At 43.7% G+C, this 22,964-nt stretch overlaps 1 protein-coding gene across 1 annotated transcript in view; it reads left to right on the plus strand.

Moving 5' to 3' along the window:
- LOC124775767 (rho guanine nucleotide exchange factor 12) overlaps positions 1-22,964 on the plus strand; it is a 1,141,602-nt gene that overhangs the window by 379,483 nt on the left and 739,155 nt on the right. The window contains exon 6 of the mRNA XM_047250599.1: positions 3,653-3,868. Within this exon, the coding sequence (XP_047106555.1) occupies positions 3,653-3,868 (216 nt within the window). The remainder of the gene's footprint in view (positions 1-3,652; positions 3,869-22,964) is intronic.

A 22,964-nucleotide genomic window follows, 5' to 3' on the forward strand; every position in this document is an offset into this window, starting at 1 on the left:
GCGAATGCCGTGAAATGTTTCCTTCAGTTTAGAAATCGAGTTGAACTCACTAGGGCTTAAGTCAGGGGAGTGCAGTAGGTGGTATAGCACTTAGCAGCCCCATCTGTCAAACAAATGAGTAACAACTTGCACTGTACGTGCTTGAGCATTGCCCTGCAAAATGATGGTCAGTGTCATCACTTCTTTCTTTATGCAGTTCATTTTTGGAACACAACCTACGATCAGCTTAGAGACAGAAGTGATGACACTTTCTGCAGGACCTGACCATCATTTTGTAGGACAATGCTCAAGCACGTACAGTGCAAGCTGTTACTGGTTTGTTTGACTGATGGGGCTGCTAAGTGCTATACCACCTACTGCACTCCCCTGACTTAAGCCCTCTTGAGTTCAACTCGATTTCTAAACTGAAGCAAACACTTCACGGCATTCACTTCAGAACTGCTACAAATTCGTCGGGCAATGGCGCTCGAACCCTAAAAACAACTGGCACTGCTAAGAGTATCCTACGACATCCACATCGCTGGCAACAGGTTATACACAATGTTGGTGACTACTTGGAAGGCCAGTAAAACTTTGAAATACGTATCTATTTTGTACGAACTGTAAATAAATAGTTGCGACTGTTAAAGTTCCAACCCTCGTAAATTTTAACAATCGCGGTCGAGTATCAGCCTGTATGGCTATAAATTCACGACAGTAGCTTCTAGCACATGAGAGAGATCCACTTTTAGAAGTTAAGGCTTCGCGCGCTGTCTTGCGAGACAGGACGTGAGTCAGATGCGGATGTAATCAGGTCTGCGGTCTCGTACAGCAGCCCTCTGCCACTTAAATGTGTTTTGCAGAGTATCCATGTAGATGTAGATGTAGCCTAAGTGTGGCTATTGGGGCGTTTTCCACTCTCGTTAGGGCAAATGCTGGGCTTGTCCCAGAAAATGAGATACTCAGACGGAATATAATTCGTCAGCTCAAAGAACAAAGTGAACACTTTTCATAGGTAGCGCGCACTACTTCCCTGCCCCAGGTTAACTGACGACATCTGTGGCGACAGGAAAGACAGTTGGCCACACTTCAAGGAAACCGGACTTTCGTGTAGTTGCCGTGTTAAACTTAAAGAACATTCTCCCGTATACCACTTACACGATAACATGTGTGAACTGATATGCTGTACAAACGCCATTCGTGTCTAATATTTCTCTTCAAAATATTCACACTATTTTAAAAAAGAGCATTTATAGGAAACGGTGTTTGACGTTTCAGTAACAGCTTACTGAAGTCTTGAGCTGTGGGAAGAATTTCTTAACTCACAGCTCAACTTCTCATCCGCGTCTCTTTTATCAACTTTCGCCCTTTGTTTAGCCTGCCTTGGCACATCCTTGTGTTTCCTCTCAGTACTGCCGTTCCCCTTTAGCGTCTGTTTTCCACAGTACGTGACAATAGTATTGCGTTTGTTATACGTGAAAGTTGCATTATATACACCAAACTGTAGAATATCATACACGATGTCTACAGATATTTAACCTTTACATGGATAATGGGCCAAGGGATCAGACAGTTGGTGCAAATATATTAAATGCCTTGGTTCAGAACATGTTCAAGCACACATCCACAGAGTAGCAACTGTTATTCCGGATATTATAATGCAAATTATCAGAGATGTGTCCGATACCGAGTTAATAAAGAAGTTTCTTGGCCATACGCAAACTCATAATGAGAATGTGGACAACGTGATTTAGACCAGAATTTCGATCTTTAAATCCAGAAGATGCCTTATGCTGGATGACTACATTATCCCAAGAAACTGTCATTACTCTTGTTACGTTATGTATCTTCCTAGAGGTTTCTTCTTTTTAAAAACTTGATTAGTGGATCGCGCTATGTTTGCGCTGAACTAACAATTATTCACAAGCCAAAACAATTATATCATGTTATTCACGTTACTTTTGAGATTTTTCGGCTCCTGTAATACTTTGTTATCCAGCTGCGAGAACATGTTCCACATCTGTAATGAAGTGTTTGAATGGCAGATGTTTTCGAATCACAAAAAAAATGGTTCAAATGGCTCTGAGCACTATGCGACTTAACTTCTGAGGTCATCAGTCGCCTAGAACTTAGAACTAATTAAACCTAACTAACCTAAGGGCATCACACACATCCATGCCCGAGGCAGGATTCGAACCTGCGGTTCCAGACTAAAGCGCCTTTAACCGCACGGCCACACCGGCCGGCATTTCGGATCACATTACGTGGCAAACTTACGTTAGTGTATTTTTAGAAAATAATTTTAAAATACTTATATTAAACTGAATACAAAGAAACATACAAGGTGTTTGTGACAAGGTGTTTTTCTCTGTAACTTACAAAATAATATTTATCTAGATAGGTAAACGTAAGATGATTACTAATTCTGCGGAGGGAGGAACATAGTTTATTGATTTATTTTACTGAAAATTACAGCGAGGAGTTATAATTTTTTAAAATCATCTAGCTCATTTATTTAGACAACTGTTTATAAATCAGTTTTCTAGAAACGTTCAAATTTTAGGGATGGGTAATACATAGTGTACATAATTGACTGTGTTCGGATGGATAGTCTGGTGGCAACATGTACGTTTAACTGAGGTATTCTAACGAGTGCCATTTTCGTAAATAGACAATGCTCCTTCTAAACTAACTGCGGACAAGATGTAAAGTTGCTGGTACCACAGAACAACAAGCTTTCTCGAAGCTCCGCTTGAAGTCATCTGTGTTTTTGGGTTTGTTTGTTTGTTTTTTTGCTTTCTTTGGGCATTCAGCCTCCCTTGTATGCGTCAGTGTAAAGATATGTTCTGCAATGTAACTGAAAATGACTTAAACTAAACAGGACATCGAGGAAGCTTTACGTTTTGTCCACATGTCGTTTAGAAGATGCACTGACGTGTGCGTTCAGGAAAATGGGCAGCCTTGTGAACACGTGACTTACCAGAACATTCTGTCACCAGAAAATCCGCCTGAACATAGCCAATTATGTACATATGTTGCATCCAGACTTGTACACAGATGGTTTAAATACATCAACTAAACGATATAAAATAACGAAGTGAACTATGTTCATAATTCTACATAGTTAACGTTTCTAACGTTTACCTACCTAAATGAATGTTCTTTCGTTTATTTCGTGCTGAGTGCTCAGCTCGTCTGACTGCCAAGCGGCGAAAGTGGTTTCAGTTCCCGGTGCTGCCAAGTACTTTTCTTAGTTGCAGGACTGGAATATGGGGTGTAATGAGCCTCTTGATGCCAGTTGAGGAACTACTTGAATGACAAGTAGCGGGGTAAAATATGCAAAGTCGACAACGGCCGGGAGACCGGGGTGCGGAGCCCCACGCCCTTCCGTACAACATCCAAGTGACGCCATTGGCTAAGGATGAAACGGCGGTCGGCCGGTCCCGATTGGCTCGTCTGTAAGGTGCAGAGAAAAACACTGTCTGAAACACCTTGTATGTTTCAAAGAGGGATGTCACGAAATTTTCGTAAACTTTCTGTCCCCGTAATTTTATAAACTTGTCAAATCCTGAGATAAGCGGACACAGTACTACGCGATGTATGCTAGGAAAGAGTGAGACTTGCTATCACAGAAACAGTGAGAGTGACGTGGTGGTACGTGTTGTGCCGGCAGGTGATGAAGCAGCGCGAGGTGGACAGCGAGCGCGTGCACACGCTGCGGCTGATGCTGGAGCAGGAGCAGATGTACGTGGAGAAGCTGCGCAGCGAGCTGGCGCGCGCGCACGACGCCAAGCTGGTGGCCGACCTGCGCAAGGCCGAGAACCACGTGCGCACGCTCGAGGCGCAGATCGCCGCCTTCTCCGCCGGCGGCTCCTCGCCCGGACACCCGGTGAGTCACAGTGCACTGAGTGGCTGAAATCACGTCAGATGACGCCAGTGTGTGTGAACCTCCGAACTGATGAACACGTCGTAACAATTGAAAGTGAGGGCTAGGTTCGAGTCCCGGTTTGGAACAGATTTTCAGTTGTGACGACATATTCATTGTTGTTTTTATCAGTTACCAGAGTTGTCGAATATGCATCTGTGGTTAAGCACTCCTGTTACTGACTAAGAGAAAACGGCAAGTGCCATCACCCGATTTCCCAGAAACTTCGCTAAATGGAAGAGGCGTCAGAATAAGTGAACACGGTCTCGACTTTCTTGTGGCTGCTCGACCGTTAAAAGGACGATCAAAGTTTCCGAGGTATTTTCAGGTATTTTATGTGCAATTTACCGCGCGAAATCCGCAGAAGAAACTAGGGCTCAGTGCTTAGAGGCGCTGCTTCTTAACTTTGCGTCCTGTGTTCGAAACCAGATTATTGGTTTTATTTTTAATTTATGTATCCATGTATGTAGAAGACTATTGCACGAATGATATAACGTTGTCCTTACTCATTTACTAATTGTATATAAAATGAATGAACTAAAAAATTTTTAAAAATATTTTAAATTTAATTAATCTTGTAATTCCTGTAATGTGTCTTGATTAATAATAAACTGCAACCGCCAGTTTTCGGAAGAGTGATCCGTTATGTATGGTTTGCCGCGAAATTATTGCCATTGCGCGAAATCTTCAGCAATGTCAACGTTTCTTTCCCCAGTGGCGTGTGAGAATATCACGCGGTAAAAGGCATATTGAAAACTTTGACCGTCTTCTTTGTTCGTCTATTTGGACTCCTCTTCCATGGAGCGAAGTTCGTGGGAAACTGGGTGATGGCACTTGCCGTGTCCTCCTCGTGAGCTATATTTCTTGCCAAATTTTTAAACTTGAAACGTGTTTCTTTTTGTTCGTTTCACTGTAATGTCACAGGCAAAGATCAACATGATGTTTGGTAAAAGTCCGTTGAAAAAACAAGAGGGGATTTTTCTGTTCCGTTCATTTTTCGTGAAATTATTCCATATACTTATTTTTTATTTTGGCTGCGTTCAAAGAGTGTAGTATGGGCTGGAAAATTCGCGTGTCGATTGTGCAGTGATAAGATAAACCTATTAAGACCATGTCCTACTGTATATTTCGTGAATAACTATGCAAATAACACGATTTCGAACACCGTTATACGTAATCGTAGTCTTTTCTGTTTCCGCTTGTCTAGATAACCGCCTCTGTAAGTGGCATCCCATCAGTCAAGCACCATGTCTCATTAATAGAACGTATTTCCTAATAGCTAGCACCTAGCTCAAAGCTCTGCATGTTCTACGATTGCAGGAGTCCTGTAACCTAAACATGTGTGGACTAAGAACGCAATAATCACGTATATACGCCATTGAAACGCCACTTTTGTTTGCTGTAGATACTTCAGGTTTCTAATGTCTACACCAAAGTATTTAAGACCGAAGCCCTCTGTTTCAGACTCGTAGTGATCATTGCAATCTTGTTTATTTTCCTAGCCTATCTCCTCATTCGACAGAATCAAAGTGACAGGAGCGATGAGTGATTGCTAGTACGGTAGCATTCAGAGTGATATTGGGAGTTCGGTTTACGCGAGACCTATCACAAGTCTATTACATAAATACAGTTCCGAGCAAAGCATTTATCTTTGAAGTTTAAATACCTTTTAAATGTTCGGATTGGAAGTGTCAGTTTCGTATGTAGGAATACACGACTCTGTAGTGCTATCGGTCGTCGTGCATAGAGGAACTGAATCTGATGCTTCATGCTGAAACCTTCTTTGAAAGAGACAAGGAGTGGAAGAGGAGACCAGCGAGCAGGAGCAAGCCTCGCCAGAACGTTCAATACGTACTATATGAGAGATAGGGCTGCGCTGTCCGTGTCCTGAATTGTGTGCCTTTTAAAAATATGCGTCCACCAGAGCGCGGTATGTGGCTGAGCGCGTTGGTCTTGTAAGAGGAAATTATCATCTTTTGTATCGGCGTAGAAACGTACATAACAAGACTGCATTTATATAAGAGAGAGAGAGAGAGAGAGAGAGAGAGAGAGAGAGAGAGAGAGAGAGAGAGAGAAACGTTCTTTCCTTCCTTTCTCGAAGCAATCTCGCTCTCGGCCGCTGATAGAATCCACTCCGTCTTATCGTTATGCGCCCCGCGGGACAAATTACGCTACGTTTTGCTCCGCAGATTTACTCGGAAACACTTAGTGGCGGATCTGATTTAATCACCTGCTCTGCTGCACTATTAAGATAATGTAAATGAGGTTCACCAACCTCGAATTGAACCGCGAGATAGGGTTAAAATTGTCACTACCCGTATATCCCTATATCCCCAAGAAATGCTTTGCAGCAATTGAACTATTTTCAAAAAGGTTACGACATTCGACAACTGAACTGGAAAATATACATCGCTTAACTGGTCATACATAGCCTCCAGCTGGTGCTTAGCGACTTCGGTCGGTAATCTCTATCATGCACCAAAACAGAACAACAGTTCAAAGTTGAAAGGGAAAAAAATACACACTCATACATTGAACATCACGCCTAGCTAGCAACTGGCTCCCCGATCTTGTACGAGGACTACGCCTACCGACCATGTCCGCGCTTACTTCCTATAGCTACAAGGGCTGGTGGCCACCTCCCGATTTCTCAAGCCCCAAGCTGATGCACGAAATTTGTTTTAATATTCGACCCGTGCACCCAATTAGCCTACAGCACAGAATTCAGTCCTCGTCATTTCCTATTTCCTACTCCCGCTACTAACACTCTTCTGCAAAGAGTTGTTTCCTGCCAGGGCTTTGCATCGTTACTTCGAACAAGTGCTGGTAAACACCTACCATCATGGAAAACTCACTACACTAGCCTTCAGACCTACGTAGTAGGCCCTGACAACAAACTGCTTAAAAGTGTTACAGGGTTCCGATCTCCCCCCCCCCCCCCCCCCCTCCATGACACCAGAAACCGGGTGTGCTGTCGAGACTGTAGGACAAGACGACATGCTTGGTCAGGAATGGTAGGTTACACAGTCGACATTGTTCGTAGGGATCAGTTTGATGGAAAGTTGGGAGCCGAAAAATTCACGTAACAAATGCAGCAGCTAGGTGGTCAGCATTTACAAAGACCATACATACAGCTTTATAAAAATATTTTTGTAAAATCGAAAGTTGGCCTACAAATATGAATTACGTACCTCGTAATAGTCCCTGGAAGTCTTTGTGTCTACATTTAGATGTACCGCCCCATAACCCATTCGAATTCTGAAGTAATCAGGGATAAAATAAAGGAAGCGAAGCCGGCCGGAGTGGCCGAGCGGTTCTAGGTGCTTCAGTCTGGAGCCGCGCGAGCACTACGGTCGCAGGTTCGAATCCTTCCTCGGGCATGGATGTGTGTGATGTCCTTAGATTAGTTAGGTTCAAAAATGGCTCTGAGCACTATGGGACTTAACATCTATGGTCATCAGTCCCCTAGAACTTAGAACTTCTTAAACCTGACTAACCTAAGGACAGCACACAACACCCAGTCATCACGAGGCAGAGAAAATCCCTGACCCCGCCGGGAATCGAACCCGGGAACCCGGGCGTGGAAGCGAGAACGCTACCGCACGACCACGAGCTGCGGACGATTAGTTAGGTTTAAGTAGTTCCAAGTTCTAAAGGACTGGTGCCCTGAGCTGTTAAGTCCCATAGTGCTCAGAGCAATTTTTTGAAAGGAAGCGAAAGGTTGTATACAACTTGTACAGAAACACCAGATACTACGGATACCTTGGTTATAGAACCACTCACCATACTAGCATCAACAATTTGCTCACGTTCGCATCCACTGATTGTGGGTTCCGACGTAATTCACTGACAATTACACAGGACGCTATTCTAATCATGACTGACGCTTGCAACGGATTGAAGACATTGCAGATGTACCGTTCGTAGTAAAATGCAGCAGCGCAATCAGGAGGCTTGGACAATATCTGCTTTTATGTTCATGCATGTATTTCTCTCGATGTTTCCACATTTTTCTCCAGTCCCTGTAGTTCAAAGAATCTAAGGATATGAAATAGAGGCAATAGTTGCAAAGGAGTCACGCAGGTGCAAATGGTACAAATGGCTCTGAGCACTATGGGACCTAACTGCTGTGGTCATCAGTCCCCTTGAACTTAGAACTACTTAAACCTAACTAACCTAAGGACATCACACACATCCATGCCCGAGGCAGGATTTGAACCTGCGACCGTAGCGAGAGTCACGCTGGGTTGTAACCTATGCACCATATTATTCGAGTTATACCGGGCGGTTAGGAACAGTCTGAAAAGGTTTGGTTTCCTAAAACCGAAGAAGAGAGCGATCCAGATTTTGACATGGGACAATAGGAAAGGTCGAACCCGAGCGAAAGGCTGAGCAATCTCATGCTCTTTCATGTACAGTATTTAAACAATTGACACTAATTTTATCTGTCGGACGGCTTGAATTTGCCCGTGCAACGGCCCGATTGGCTAACTTCAATGCTGATTAAATCGGAAACGGTGCAACCCATCGAATTTTTTACTGACATTATTTCTCAGTCCAACCTAACCTGCAACACCCTTACAAGATTTTCAGGTTGTTTCTGATCACCCCGTATACTGAACAGTCCCTGATGAAAACCAAAGAGAGGTCTAGAAAGGGGATTAAATGTCCAGCGAAAAGATATAAAACCTTTATTTGCCGATTACATTGTGATACATTGTATAAAGAAAAGTAATAGAATGTAATTGAATTACGTTTGATGGTACGAATGGAATTAAATTACGAAAGGAGACGGTGAAAGTAGTAGAAGAAAAGGCCACACGCTAAGGCATCAAGAGTAGTTTGTGTGTGTGTGCCGAGGAAGGTGGGAGATGTTAAGAATTGTAAGGTAGACCAAGAGTTGACTACAATAAGCAGGTTCAAATGTATGCAGAGTACAACAGTTATGGAGAGATGAAAAGATTGGGCACGGTATAGCAGCGTGTAGAACTGCAGTAACTTTGTCTTCGCACTGATGACTAGATCATAATACGAATACAGCGTCTCGTCCGAAGGCTTGCCTTTCAGAGACAGTTGACGCATGGTTGTTAAAGGGTTTCATCTTCTCGTGAAATTTAAGTACCGTTGATTCTCACTTTTGAAGCTGAACTCATTCGTCACCAGAAGAGCCCTCCATTTTACAGTGAAAGCTTTCACGATTGATTGTTTTAGTTGCTAGGGAACATTGCGGGTTGTTTGGTCGCGGTCCATGGAGATTCACCAGGAGCTCCTCCATTACTTTCATTACTTTTCTGCGCAGCGTAAGTGATGCCGTGCCCAGTGCAAGTCATTCGTCTTCTGAAGAGCGGTGATTCCTACACACGTCGTCGACGGGGAGTTAAAGCTTAACTTGCCTTCTTTTCCGTCGTGCCGTTGCCAAGGTTGGAAAGCTCACAGACTGTTTTGCCTGATGTAGGAGTAGATTAACTCGTGCGGAAGCAAATACGCCAAGTGGAATAAAGATCGCAGTGAGAGAGAGAGAGAGAGAGAGAGAGAGAGAGGCGAGTTGTCTGTAGCGGCGTGATCAGAGGGCTCGCCTTCTACCGTGTGGGGGGCCTTGATTTATGGGCCATCTGCGACGCTTTTTCATGCGGAAGGCCAGCCGATAGTGTTTGCTTGTTTGCGATAATATTTAATTAGCGTTTGGTTGTTTCTTGCTGAAACTGGTTACAGAATACACACACTGTCGCGTCTGCACTCCAAAGCCACTTGGCAGTGTGAGTGCGTCTGCTCGATATAGCAGTTGCATCTGACGTCTCGTCTCGCTGTGTTACTGATTCCGCACTACGTCAGTGTACTCTATCAGCTGACAGATATCATACAATCGCTCGCAGATTGTGCGGTGTTTTCGTGTTGTTTCTTTGCGATTAAATATGTGTTTGTTGATGTGTTTGAAGCTCTGTGTGGAAGTTGATAATAGATCAATTTTACATCTGCAAGTTTTATGAGAGTAATGAGACTTCTGCGTGGGAGCTGTTGAGGCAGTTCTGTGACCAGTGGTTTGTGTTTAAATATTTCAGATATAGTCTCTACTTGGCACCTGAGCTCGAATGAAGAAAAACTCGTAAGCTGTAATTGAAACCGCCATAAAGTTCGCCGGAAGAGAATTGGATTGGATTGAATTGACGCTATCTGTGGCTGTATTCAACTTAGATTGATAAATGGGGCGAATGGAATTGTCTGTCAGATATCTATATCAGTTTGTTCCTGCGTAGCGGGTTCAACGCAATCGCACCTAATACTGAGATAACGATCCAAATCATCGAAGGGTGCCATGTTTTTGTTCTTATACTAATTTACTCCTTTTTCGGATTTCACTATTATGACAACTTGTTAGTATTCACAATAACTGCCTTTTGCAGTGTACACGACTTTAACCAGATGAGTTGGAAATGACAGCTGCTATAGGTATTCGCGCGTAGGTAGTGTTACACCGGCTGCGGTGTTCATCATACCTGTTGATGGATGCCTGTCGAGAGCCTGGCGCTAGATGGACACGACGATCGTTGTGAACCAACGGTGATTCAGTAACGCCAAGACCAGGGAAGGCTGGTAAGTAGAGTAATTTGAAACTCGGATTGTCCTCTTCCAGCTGTTTGCGAAATCTTGATATTTTTGTGAGTAGGAAGATTTCCTTGTTGAAGGATAATATACATCCACATACATAAACAAGCCGCTGGGTAGGGTGTTGCTGATCTAATAGATTTTCTTTCTTATTGTATTCGCATATTGAACAAAGGGGAAAAAGAATTATGTTATTCCTCTGTACCCGCCGTAATCTCTCATCTTAATCTCATCACCTCTACACGAGGTATACGATGGTGGCGACATAATGGTTGCGGAGTCTTCGTAGGATACAGCTTCTCTAAATTTAACCAACAGCTTTACTTGAGAACTATTCCATCTTTCTTCCAAGAATTCCCGATTAATTTCGACGAGCATTTTTGTTACGCTTTCGTGTGGACAAAACCGACATCTTACGATCATACGAGCGCGTACGTGCATTTGTTCGATGTCTGGTGTCACGTCTACTTGCTAAGCACTCCAAACAGTGGAACAGTAGAATTCATCGGACTGCTGTTTTGCGTGTGATTTCCTTTACAAATGCTTTACCTTTTCCCAGAATTCTTCGAGTGAATCCAAGTCCGCATATCGCTTTCCCTAATGATGATTTCACGTAATCGTCCTATTTGATATCGCTTATTAGTATTACCCCTAAATACTTGTATGATTTAACGAACTCAGGATGTTCGCCACAAATCTCATCTCGTAATAGTATACTATAGGGTTCCTCCTCTACGTTGTAGGCATTTTCTTGCATTAACCTTGATTTAAAGAGAGGTGCCCTTCATGACAACAAGTTGAATTTTCTTCTGTCGTTCTAACGATCGTCAACAGCATTTTCTTGTACACAACTCTGTCTTTAGCAAACCATCTTACAGTGCCATTGATCTGAACTCATAAATCGTTTAGATGTATTGAGAACTTAGAGGTCCTTATACGCTTCCTAAGGGCACACACAACGGTACGTTCGTTCCTGTGGAACATTCTCTGTCCAGTTTAACGTTCTTGATTCTCCAAGTCAGCGTAGAAGTCGCACCCAGGTTTGATTAGTGTATAACTTTTTTTGTTTAGAAAGGCATTTATTATTTCTGTCTACGATAGGAAGCACGTGGTTGGGAAATGTGAAAACGCTAGGTGTGAAAAATTATGTCTTTTAAAGAACCGCTATTCGCAATCTCAAAAAGAGCGGTTGTTCACAGCACATTGTTCGCAACTTTGCGAAGAATTGCTGACTGCATCTCAAGAATCTCGGCCCCTATATTGTTTCTGAACTGCTCGATCGTTGCTGATTTGTTGACTGATACATGCTTGTTTTTGCGATGCCCCCAAGAAAAATATTCTGGGGCTGTTAAGTCTCGGGAACGTGATGGCCTGTTGAAACACTGAATAGTGCTACCAAAAGCGTGCTGTAAGACGGACGATTGTAGTCTAATGAAGACGGTTGCGCACACTGAAGTGCCGACTGCATGCTCTTTGAGTGTGAATGATAGATATATGATTTTTAAACGAAAGTTTCGTCAGTTTCGTGCGTTGTTTAGGACTCAATCTCTCCACCTTCCTAAAAGACAAAAATATCAAATTAACAGATTATGACAAAAATAATGAGATATGGCAACCCATGCGTGAGTTCTGCGCCACTCTGTACTTATGAGTAAAATATTTTCGAGCGAATTACAGATTCACTAAGATACTCCGTGTGACTGTAAGTTGGAAAGACAGTAACACGTCGGATGAATGTACTGTGCAATGATGGATTCGTAACCAAATCGATCTACTGTTCCTTCCAGGTAGATTGATAGTCCTACAGAATGCGACGAAAACTTCTGCTACAACGGAGCGATATCCCAAGTGCCCTGTTTTTTTGCACAAGTGGTGTAGTATTTTCGTTTTCAAATTTTTCTGCCTGTGGTGCAGTGTGTCTGCCTCTGCATGAATAGCAGATAACATAAGCATGATGGAAAGGAGCCCATCATTTATCAGCACCAGTTCAATTCCGATACTCAAGAGCAAACACTCGATTTTTTTCCCTGGTGCATTTTTTGTACTGGCATGAATGCAGACGTCATCCATCTGTATTGGAGTATCTTAAGCAGCAGCTTTTTTGTTAAACTCTTACGGTATGCACGAATCAGATGTCGTCAGTTTGGACGAGGAGCTGTCCTTCTGTAGCATGTCAGTTGGCCTTCACACGCCACCGAAGTCGATCTAGAATCTCATCTCCCTGTTTCAGTTCGAGCTCGGATAGTTGACACGACCGTTGAAGTTCCACTCACGTTACACGTTCACTGCACTGGTACGTTTGAACTACATGACCAGGCGAAATGTGAACAGCCGGTCAGTCCTGTTATATAGCTGTTTAGGCAGTGCACACTATGTAACATACGGCGCGAGATACAAGCTGGAACGTCATATCGAGCAGGTCTCATATTCATGTGACTCGACAGTGTAAATCTATTTATTCAAAGAGAAAAGTCACATGGTACTGAAAATGCAGGGAGGAGCGAAATGATAGTCACAGCGTGACAAATTATATCACATGCTAGTTCAGAGGTTGAATTCTTAGAAGCGTAAGAGTAAAAATAGTTCATATATGATGTTAAGTAATTGATTCAGCGGGTTATGATGCAAAATATACGTAATTTCCGTCCGAAGTCAGTGTCCGATTATAAAAATGCTCTCACAATAGGCTAAAACTTTTCAAATATTAGTGGTGAGTCAAATAATACAGACTATATTTACTGGATTTTTTTAAAATGTCAATTATCTACTGGCTAACGCGGTAGTGGAGTGTCTCGTATTTATTAGTTTTCTGGTTTTGGATAATTTCTTAGGGTATCCGGCATTCGCAGCCAGCACCGAAGAACCTTGTCTCACTATTAGAACCGATACCGTACTGCTTACTTCATCTGTAGAGACTATACCCACAATGTGTCTGTTACTGCTATAAATTCTGGGAGAAAATGGCATTTTGTTACTGTTTCATTTTATATTTCTTTTTTTGTCACGCATGTAGTGATGATAAGTTGTTGGGTAAAAATTATGTCAATCCGATACGAGATCAGCATGAATGTGTAGCGATATGTATAGTGCCAGCTGATTCTCATGTAGTGCTGATTAAAACTAGAATCGTTTCGCGTTCCACCAAATCAAACCCGCGCGCTCTGGAAGCTTCGCGCCTCATCCGCTACTGCGCTGCAGGCTGCGTACTGCTCCCCCCCCCCCCCCTCTTTCTCCTTCATCCTCCTCTCGTCACCGACCCCTCTCCACAACCGAACACTTGCCATTACCAAGGTTACTCAGTGACTGACGTCCGCCACTATTACCCAACTTCACGCCATCTCGATTTAACAGCCGTAAATATCGCAGGCTGTCGTGCAGAGAAGGCTGAAGTCGTTCGACATATGAGTTGTAGCTGAATGTCGCCGTTAGCCCATTCAAAATTGAAAGAGTGATTTTGTCAACTTGCTGCAGTTTTCTGTAAGTTCTTAATAATTTGCTCGGGATAAGGCAACTTGCTCTAGATATACCCCGAGCGAATAATTATATCGATGTGATTTTCGTTAGGTAATAATGGACAAAGTGGCTAATTTTCTGACGTATCCAAGTAATTTTTAACGTTTACAGCTACCGAATTTTATCACAAACTTTGTATTCCTTTAATGGAACGATATACTTTTTGCTGTGTCATTGGAAAGTGCCTTCGAAGAGTACTTTAATGACATAACATTTATGGAACCTGATGAAGCAACACTCCAACAGCGATGCAAGCCATTGGCCCGGCGTAAGGAGAGGTGGTCACACAAACGTCTGCCGTGCTATACGAAATGTGATCAGACACAGAACACAGCTGCGAACGCATAATTATTATTATGAATGGCGTATCAAATGCCCTAAATGTTGACCTTCGGCGTTCATTCTTGCTACAAAGCGATACCTGACAGAAAATAGTGCACTTCGAAGTTCATTTGGACTCTAAGCAGCGTAGACTCATGTCATACAACATTTAATGTCTTTGGAAGTTGCCGTTGATTCCTTGCAGACTTCTTATTTTAACTTTCCCCGCCGCTGCAAGTCCGGAAGTGTTAATTCTAGTGAGCATCAGGCGTTTTGTGGCTCCCCAAAGACCGCTACAACGATTTTCAAATGTTCTGTTGAGAAGGTCGGTAATTATCTGTGCAGAATGAGTGGGAGATCCCTGCCGTTGTTACAAAATTGATTGTCGTAAGTCCAGTGGGATCTGTTCCAGCAATCGTGGCATCATATCTGAGTCATATGTTTATAAAGTACAGACGGCTAAATTAAAAGCATTGTTAGCCAGCAATTCTGTCAGTGCAGCTATCCGTTAAAGTGCTAACCATGAGGAAATTACTATTGCCTGAGAAATATTTACTGTTTCTATAAATTTGAATTCCGAGTAAACAATCTTCGTAGCGCTGTGGTTGTATTACTGTCGATCCGTTTTGCTGTTCGCATGTGGGCGTGATAAAATAGTAATGTAGCATGTATTTCAAGGAGAGATGGCATTCGGCTATGGGCGTAGGTTTTGAACGTCAAAAAACAACGAGGCGGAGTTAATCCAGCTGAGCTCACGAGCTTCCCTGTTTAGCGCTCTTCTTCTTCCAGAAGCAAGGCTCGCAGTGTCATTCTACACTGACCGAAATGGAAAGCACCACAACATGAAGCGCCAGTCTAATATTTGTCATATTTCGTAGAGATGTTACACACGTACAGCTATTAAATGAATAAACTTACTTTCCATTCGGAACTGAACTCCATCATAAACATCAGTATGAGCAGTGACCGCCGGCCAAAGTGGCCGTGCGGTTAAAGGCGCTGCAGTCTGGAACCGCAAGACCGCTACGGTCGCAGGTTCGAATCCTGCCTCGGACATGGATGTTTGTGATGTCCTTCGGTTAGTTAGGTTTAACTAGTTCTAAGTTCTAGGGGACTAATGACCTCAGCAGTTGAGTCCCATAGTGCTCAGAGCCATTTGAACCATTTTTTGAGCAGTGACCAGCGCGGGTACGAGTACGCTCCTGCATTCGATGTGGAATGGAAGCAAAAAACCTCCGAATGTGGTACTGAAGAATTTCGTCCCGTACCCGAAACACATGCTGTGTTAGTTACAATTACTGACCGGAGGCTGATATGAAGGTTTGTCTGCCGAATGGGTCCCAGACATGAATTCAGTGAACCAGGCAGGCCAGTCAAGGATCCGTATCGTCCTCAAAGCGTGAAGTGTGCGGTTTGGGGTCTCGTATTATCCTGCTGGAATATGCATTTTGCTACCTTGCTCATAAAGGGTATGAAAACATGTTTTACCACATGCTAGCGACCATTCAGCTATTCCTCAACAATTACCAGATCAGTCCCGTTGCCATATTCAACCCTTTCCCACATCTTGAGTCCAGGAGCTGGAGAACTATGGATCTTGAGAATCGCTGCTTACTGTGACATTAAATCACGTCGTCCATAGGCACATTAGCGTCGATCTGGCCGCCAAAAACAGAAGCCTGGCTCATCGCTGAACGCCGCAGAATGCCACTGAATGTCCCGGCTGGCTTTGAACCATACTAGTCTGTGTTATATGTAGTTTGTTGTCATTCATTAACGACGCGCGAAATATCACGACGTGGAACCAGCTTCCAGAAATTTTTTCATTAGGGTTCGTGGTGACACAGTGGCTGTAATATCTGCTCCGATTTCAACTGTTGTCCTCCGTCCGTTGGTCAGAGCCAATCGAACAATTCTATGCCCTTCTCGCGATGTATTCTTCCGGGAGGAGCCCGTGTCTACTCTTCTTGCCACACTGTTGTCCAGAGTCGATGTCACCATCAATTGTTCGTGCCATCTGGCGATGCGATACTTGCATGTCCTTTACGCAAATGATTGGATCATCGAAGTCGGAAAGATGGTGACACGGTGCTGTGTTCCACGTGCTCTGGACATGCTGTCTTGCTACCTCCACCTTAAAAGTTCCGTAAAGTTACACACAGCCAATATCCATGACGTGCTCACACCGTTCACTGTCTGTAGGAAAGGCTTTCTTCTGTGCTGAAAATAAGCTCGCATAAGGATGTCATTTTGGTCTACGTTTCACATAGGAATGGAGATAAGAGTTTCTTTTTGGTTGTGTTCCGTCAACGTGTCCGTGGTGGAACACACTAAATAGTTTCTTCAGTAGCTATAATTTCAAAAGAAGACGCTTGTGTGAACATAAGTTTCAGGTACTTGCTAACTTCTTAGCTACGCGAAACAAAACTTGTTGATTAGAAACAAGAAGTAGCATGAAGAAAATGCAAGCATAAAAAATTTGTCCAATAAGTTTATCTGTCACCCTGTGTAACTCAGTCTAGACATGTTTTTATTTGCTTGTTTCTAAATTACTCATTAGAATACGTCGACGGATAAATATGCATGCGCATTATCGTTTCTTAAAATACAATATGTGTTGAGGAATTGTTCTTTTGCGACATTTTAAGGGAAACATTTTGCAGCGAAATGATTCTTGCCAGGGAAAAGACAAATCCATGGTTTTTTATTGGCCTGTCTCGTTAGTACATTGCAACCTAATATACATTTTCTTACACCATATCTCCAAATCCGGCATCTTGCACCAGAATAAAGCTAATATCTGTGTAAGAGTTAGTGGGATTTCAGCCTTGGAGCTGTTGGTTGATTTGTTAACTTTTCATGCTGAAACGTGACATATCTCATTGACTCTTCCAGTGCACGAGGCCAGCAGACGTTCACTTGCGTCACAAATGTAAGCCCTGCTTCGTTTTAGTGACAGTGCTGGGTCCATCTTAGTAACAAGTTGTATAGTTCGAAGTAATGATAGTAATCCGGGTGTTTCAGGAACTCTGTGACATTAATTTTATTATTATTATCATTCTTAGCAAGTGTCATAAAATCCTACAAGGATTCTTATCGAGCTGTAGTTTCATGCTGCATAAAATAGTTCGCCATATCTTTCCTGAATTAGAATACATATCTAAAACAAAAACGTCAGATATTAAATATTTAAATAAGTACATTTTGAATTATCTTTCAAATAACTTCCGGGAATTCAGCCAGGTAACACTTTCAGCGACCGCCGATATTTCGGCGGGAGAACACCCCGCCATTTTCAAGGCAAACTGCAACGGACAGGCGACGTACATGCAAATTTAATACCTCGGTTCTCGGACCCAAGCAGGAAAGATAACACACACACACTGAACACTAGTGCCACCAAAGATGGCCAAAGTCAGAGCTATCGATAGTGAGACTATGAATTCGCAGGTGAGGTAGCATTGAGTCTGTCCCTCTGTTTCTTGACAAGGGAGAGAGCCGGATTCCAAACAGAGTTTAAACAGAAACCTCCATCCCTGTTAACAAGGTTGCTCGCTAATTTAATCTCAACTGCCTCCCGAATCACACTGTCCCAATAGCTGGACGTGCACGCCAGGAGAAACTCAGGTCTCACATTTTGAATTATGTTTGAATCTTTCGAATCAGTCCGCCTGCTTAGCTGGGTGGTAACGTGCTCGCCTCCCATGCAAGCGGGCCCGGGTTCGATTCCCGGCTGGGTTGGAGATTTTCTCCGCTCAGGGACTGGATGCTGCGTTGTCCTCATCATCATTTCATCCTCACCACCGGCGCGCAAGTCGAATGAAATAAGACTTGCACTTGGCGGCCGAACATCCCCGAATAGGGGCCTCCCGGCCAACAATGCCATACCTCCTTTCCTTTCCTTCCTTTCGAATCAAAGTGATGGATTCGATGGGACTTGTTGGTAGAGACGTACTAATGTTATACGTGGAATGAAAATATTACAACGCAATCTGTAATGGATAAAATAGTGAGTTGTATCGGTTAACTGTATTGTCGACTGCTCGCTCGTTCTCTGTACTTGTGTCACTACTGCTGTTGGTTGTACAGAGATTTGCGGACCTTTTTTTAAGCGCAACTACAATCATGTTCCACTTGACACTTAAATACACGGTAACCACCGTGAATATTAGTGATAGGGAAAAATTCGTGCATGTTTTACCAGTGTATTAGATAACTGTACTTTCATTCCTGTTTCAGCGCTCAAGACATGCCCTGTAGCGCATTTGAGGTAATGACAGTAATACAGAAAGGAATACCTTTGAAAGAAAAAGCGTGAGTGGTAAATGGTGTCTGCATAGCAGCGCGGAACCCCTGCGGCCAATGAAAATCACAATTCTGATTTCGACATTATTAAAACTACTATAAAGTACAGCATAGGGTGCTTCAGTTGTACTACTGTGCTTGTTATGCTCAGCTATAACTCTGCTAAAATATCTGAAAGCGGGTGGACGCGGTGCTGTTGTATCGTCGACTTTTTATAGATCACGAAACTGTATGTTCGAATTCCGTTTTCATAGGACTTTCTTTTTCGTCTCGTCCGAATTATAACTTGCTTAGTCGTAAATTAAAAACATTGGGATTAAGTTGTAGTTCTGGTTACAAGCACAGTTCATGTGTGATAGCTTAAGAAAAGTAGGCTAGACACATATTTACTCGTGGTGCTAGGTACTAAATGCGTGTCACGTGAATTCAGTTCCCGTGGATATTAGGAGGGCGGTGAACCGGTGATCGCCGGCTTTCTCCGTCTAGACTTGCAGGATATAGGTTACGAATATCCTATGTTCATCTCCTTAAAAGACGTTAAACAGGAAATTTGTACACAGCGTACCTCTGATGTCCATCTGGTATAGTAGGTGTGTTCGTCATAAAAGCGGCCAAATCGGTAACAGGGCTTGAGAAACAGGGTACGTCACACAGTGTGCTTAATTGCACAGTTTCGACGATCAGATTTTTTTCACTTTAGTCCCATATATTTAAAGGTTTAGCCAATCGACGCGATCTGGAGTGCGTGTCTGAAGTCTGCCAGAGACTTTCCTACGTGATAACAATATGGTACGCAATTAACTTATCTAAAGAAAATCAGCCAAGAAGCATTATCAAATATGATCAGTGCAGCTGTTATATAATTTTTTGAGGCCGCATTATATCGAAACACTAGCTGCAAGTGATCAAAACCATCATAAACAAGACCTAGGCTGCCTCAACGGTTGGAACAGGAAAATGGGGCCAGCAGCATAGCTCACCCAGCTATGATTTTCAACATGCCTCTAAGAGCCGTTGAACGGAACCATTAGTATCTTGAAAAGAGGTTATGAGATGAAAGACAACAGAAGTAAAACGAGGGTAATGGAATGTACTCAAACGAAATCAGATGTTGCTGAGGAGCTATGTTAAGAAGCGAGACACCAAAAGTAGATGAGTGTTACTACACTGACGAGCCGAAGAAAGTGGTACACCTGCTTGACATCATATGGGGCCGCCGCGAACACGCAGAAGTGCCGCTACACGACGTGACATGGACTCGACTAATGTCTGAAGTAGTGCTGGAGGGAATTGACACCATGAATCCTGCGGGACTGTCGAGAAATCCGTAAGAATACGAGGGGGTGGAGATCTCTTCTGAACAGCGCGTTGCGAGGCATGTTCATGTCTGGGGAGTTTGGTGGCCAGCGAAGTGTTTAAACTCAGAAGAGTGTTCCTGGAGCCACTCTGTAGCAATTCTGGATGTGTGCGGTGTCGCATTATCCTGCTGGAATTGCCCAAGTCCGTCAGAGTGCACCATGGACATGAATGGATGCAGGTGAACAGACAGGATGCTTACGGACGTGTCACGTGTCAGAATCGTATCTACACGACATAGCAGAGGTCCCATATCACTCCAGCTACACACGCCGCACACTATAATAGAGCCTCCACCAGCTTGGACAGTACCCTCCTGACATGCAGGGTCCATAGGTTCATGAGGTTGCCTCCATACCCGTACACGTCCATCCGCTCGTTACAATTTGAAACGGGACTCGTCCGACCAAATAATATGTTTCCAGTCATCAACAGTCCAATGTCGGTGTTGACGGGCTCAGATGAGGCGTAAAGCTTTCTGCCGTGCAGTAATCAAGGGGACACGAGTGAGCCTTCATCTCCGAAAGCCCATATGAACGATGTTTCGTTGAATGGTTTGCGCGCTGACATTTGTTGATGGCCTAGCATTGAAACCTGCAGCAATTTGCGGAACGGTTGCACGTCTGTCACGTTGAACGATTCTCTTCAGTCGTCGTTGGCCCTGTTCTTGCAGGATCTTTTTCCCGCCGCAACGATGTCGAATCTTTGATGTTTTACCGGATTTCTGGTATTCACTGTACACTCTTGAAATTGTCGTACGGGAAAATCCCCGCTTCATCGCTACCTCGGAGAGGCTGTTCCATCGCTCGTGCGCCGACTATAACACCACGTTCAAACAAAGTTGAGAATATAAAATGCAGACTGGCAGTAAAACCAAGCCTTTCTGAAAAAGGGAAATTTATTAATATCAGCTATAAATCTAAATATTAGAAAGTCTGGAGTGGAGGCTTGCACTGAATTTAAACATGAACAATAAGCAGGTGACACAAGAAGAGAATAGAAGCTTTTGAGATGAGATGCTGTAGTAAAACGCGGAAGATTCAGTGGACAGATCTCGAAACTAATGAGGAGGTACTGAATCGAATGGGGGGAATAAAACAAATTTATGGCACAACTTTATAAAAGAATGGATCGATTAATAGGAGACTTCCGGAGGCATCAAGGTTTCGTCAGTTTGATAATGGAATGAAGATTTAAAAGGATGTACGTTGCAGTAGTTAACGCAGAAATGGGGGCCTTGCGCAGGTTAGACTAACCTGGAGAGCTGTATCAAACCAGTCTTCGGACTGAAAACACCAACACCTCCCACTACATTCAGGTAATAATTGAATAGCTTACTGATCTGATATTCTGAGAGACCAATAAGTAGCTCTGTGGGTAGGCGTGGGAGAGCAGCGGTGTTAGTGGGCCCTGCCCTTGGCAGAAGCCGGTAGGCGTGGCATTGCTAACTGCCCCTGCTGGCCGTCATCTTGCGCCGTTTGTTTTTCCTGCAGCCCGTGTGTGTACCTGCTCCGGGAATAGGACCTCCGCATGTCCGTGTGCAGTCTGTCTGCAGCGGGCCTGACCTCGCCAGCGACGTGCCGTCCGCACGTACCGCCACCAACCCCGGCTGCCCAGCACTGAGGGCTTCCAAGTCGCGCGCTGAGAGCAAGCTCAGAAGTCGTAATTGAACACATTTATTGGCAAATATTCGAATTCAGTGCGGTCAGGTAGGGACCCATCGTCAGTTTTTAAAAACCTAATATCTTCAGTTAACTACAAAAAAATGTTTTCGCTCAGTTGAATCTTCGAGCTGATGCTAAGGTTCTGAGTCGTTGCACTAGCTTTCCATCCTGCTTTGCACAATGCAGGCATTGAGATCTAATAATTTGGCATGTTTGCAACGAAATCTAAACCTTTATCACTCAGGTCTTGAAGTTCCTCTTTAAAAATTTGGAAAATGGCCACTGCCTTCTCTTCGTGCGCTCTTTTCCTACAGTTATGCATTCATTTCTTAATCTGCTTCATCAGGCAGGCAAGACTGTTGCTGTTCACCCACGATTATACAATTTGCAGTTTTTTGATCGGACTCGTTATTTACTCAGTTAGGAATTCACGCCTAGCCAGTTCGTGTACTCATCACATTTTCTGAGCATCCGAGAGCGACGACCATCCTTGAGAAGACGCGGAATCCCTTTCGTTGTTGTGATTATTTCGATTACTCACAGTTTATAGAACTGAAGCAGCTTACGCCTACGAAACTATAGGAAAACGAAAGCTGTCGGCGAGGGCACCTCCTGACAGACGTTGACAACACATCCGCTGCTGGTGAACGGCCGGCGCAAATCAGTAGTGGTCGAGGCTCTGGTCGGGAAACCCACGGTGAGAAACTACTCGGTGGGAAGTGTGTGTGTCCGGTACCTACTGAAGGGTCGGAAACACCAATGTAGGAAAGGACGCGAAGCCGTCAGTGTTTGCCAAGCCAATTAAGTCAAGTGAAGTGGAACGCCAAATTAAGTGGCAGTATGGGTCATCAGCGACAAAGGGCACATCAGCATCCAGTTAGGTTAGAGCGATGCAGAATAATCAGTCTCATGAAATAGGATTGTTAAACCGAGACGTTTCCACGCGTAATGGAAGCGCTGATGCTGCAGTGGATGAGTGAACTAGCGGATGGTAAGTAGTCGCATGCAGTGATAAGAGTGTTTTTTTACTGCGGTACCTCACCGGGGCCGACGGTCACTCGGTTGTTGTCCACATACGAGTAATTAACAGTTGCATTTGTACTTTTACGTGATTACTCTGCTATTCACAATAAAGTGCCGGGCAGAGGGTTCAGTGAACTACCTTCAAGCTGTCTCTCTACCGTTCCACTCTCGAACGGCACACGGGAAAAACGAGCACTAAAATTTTTCTGTGCGAGCCCTGATTTCTTTTATTTTATTGTGATGATCATTTCTCCCTATGTAGGTGGGTGCCAACA

The sequence above is a fragment of the Schistocerca piceifrons genome, chromosome 2, assembly GCF_021461385.2.
Source record: "Schistocerca piceifrons isolate TAMUIC-IGC-003096 chromosome 2, iqSchPice1.1, whole genome shotgun sequence".
Classification (NCBI taxonomy): domain Eukaryota; kingdom Metazoa; phylum Arthropoda; class Insecta; order Orthoptera; family Acrididae; genus Schistocerca; species Schistocerca piceifrons.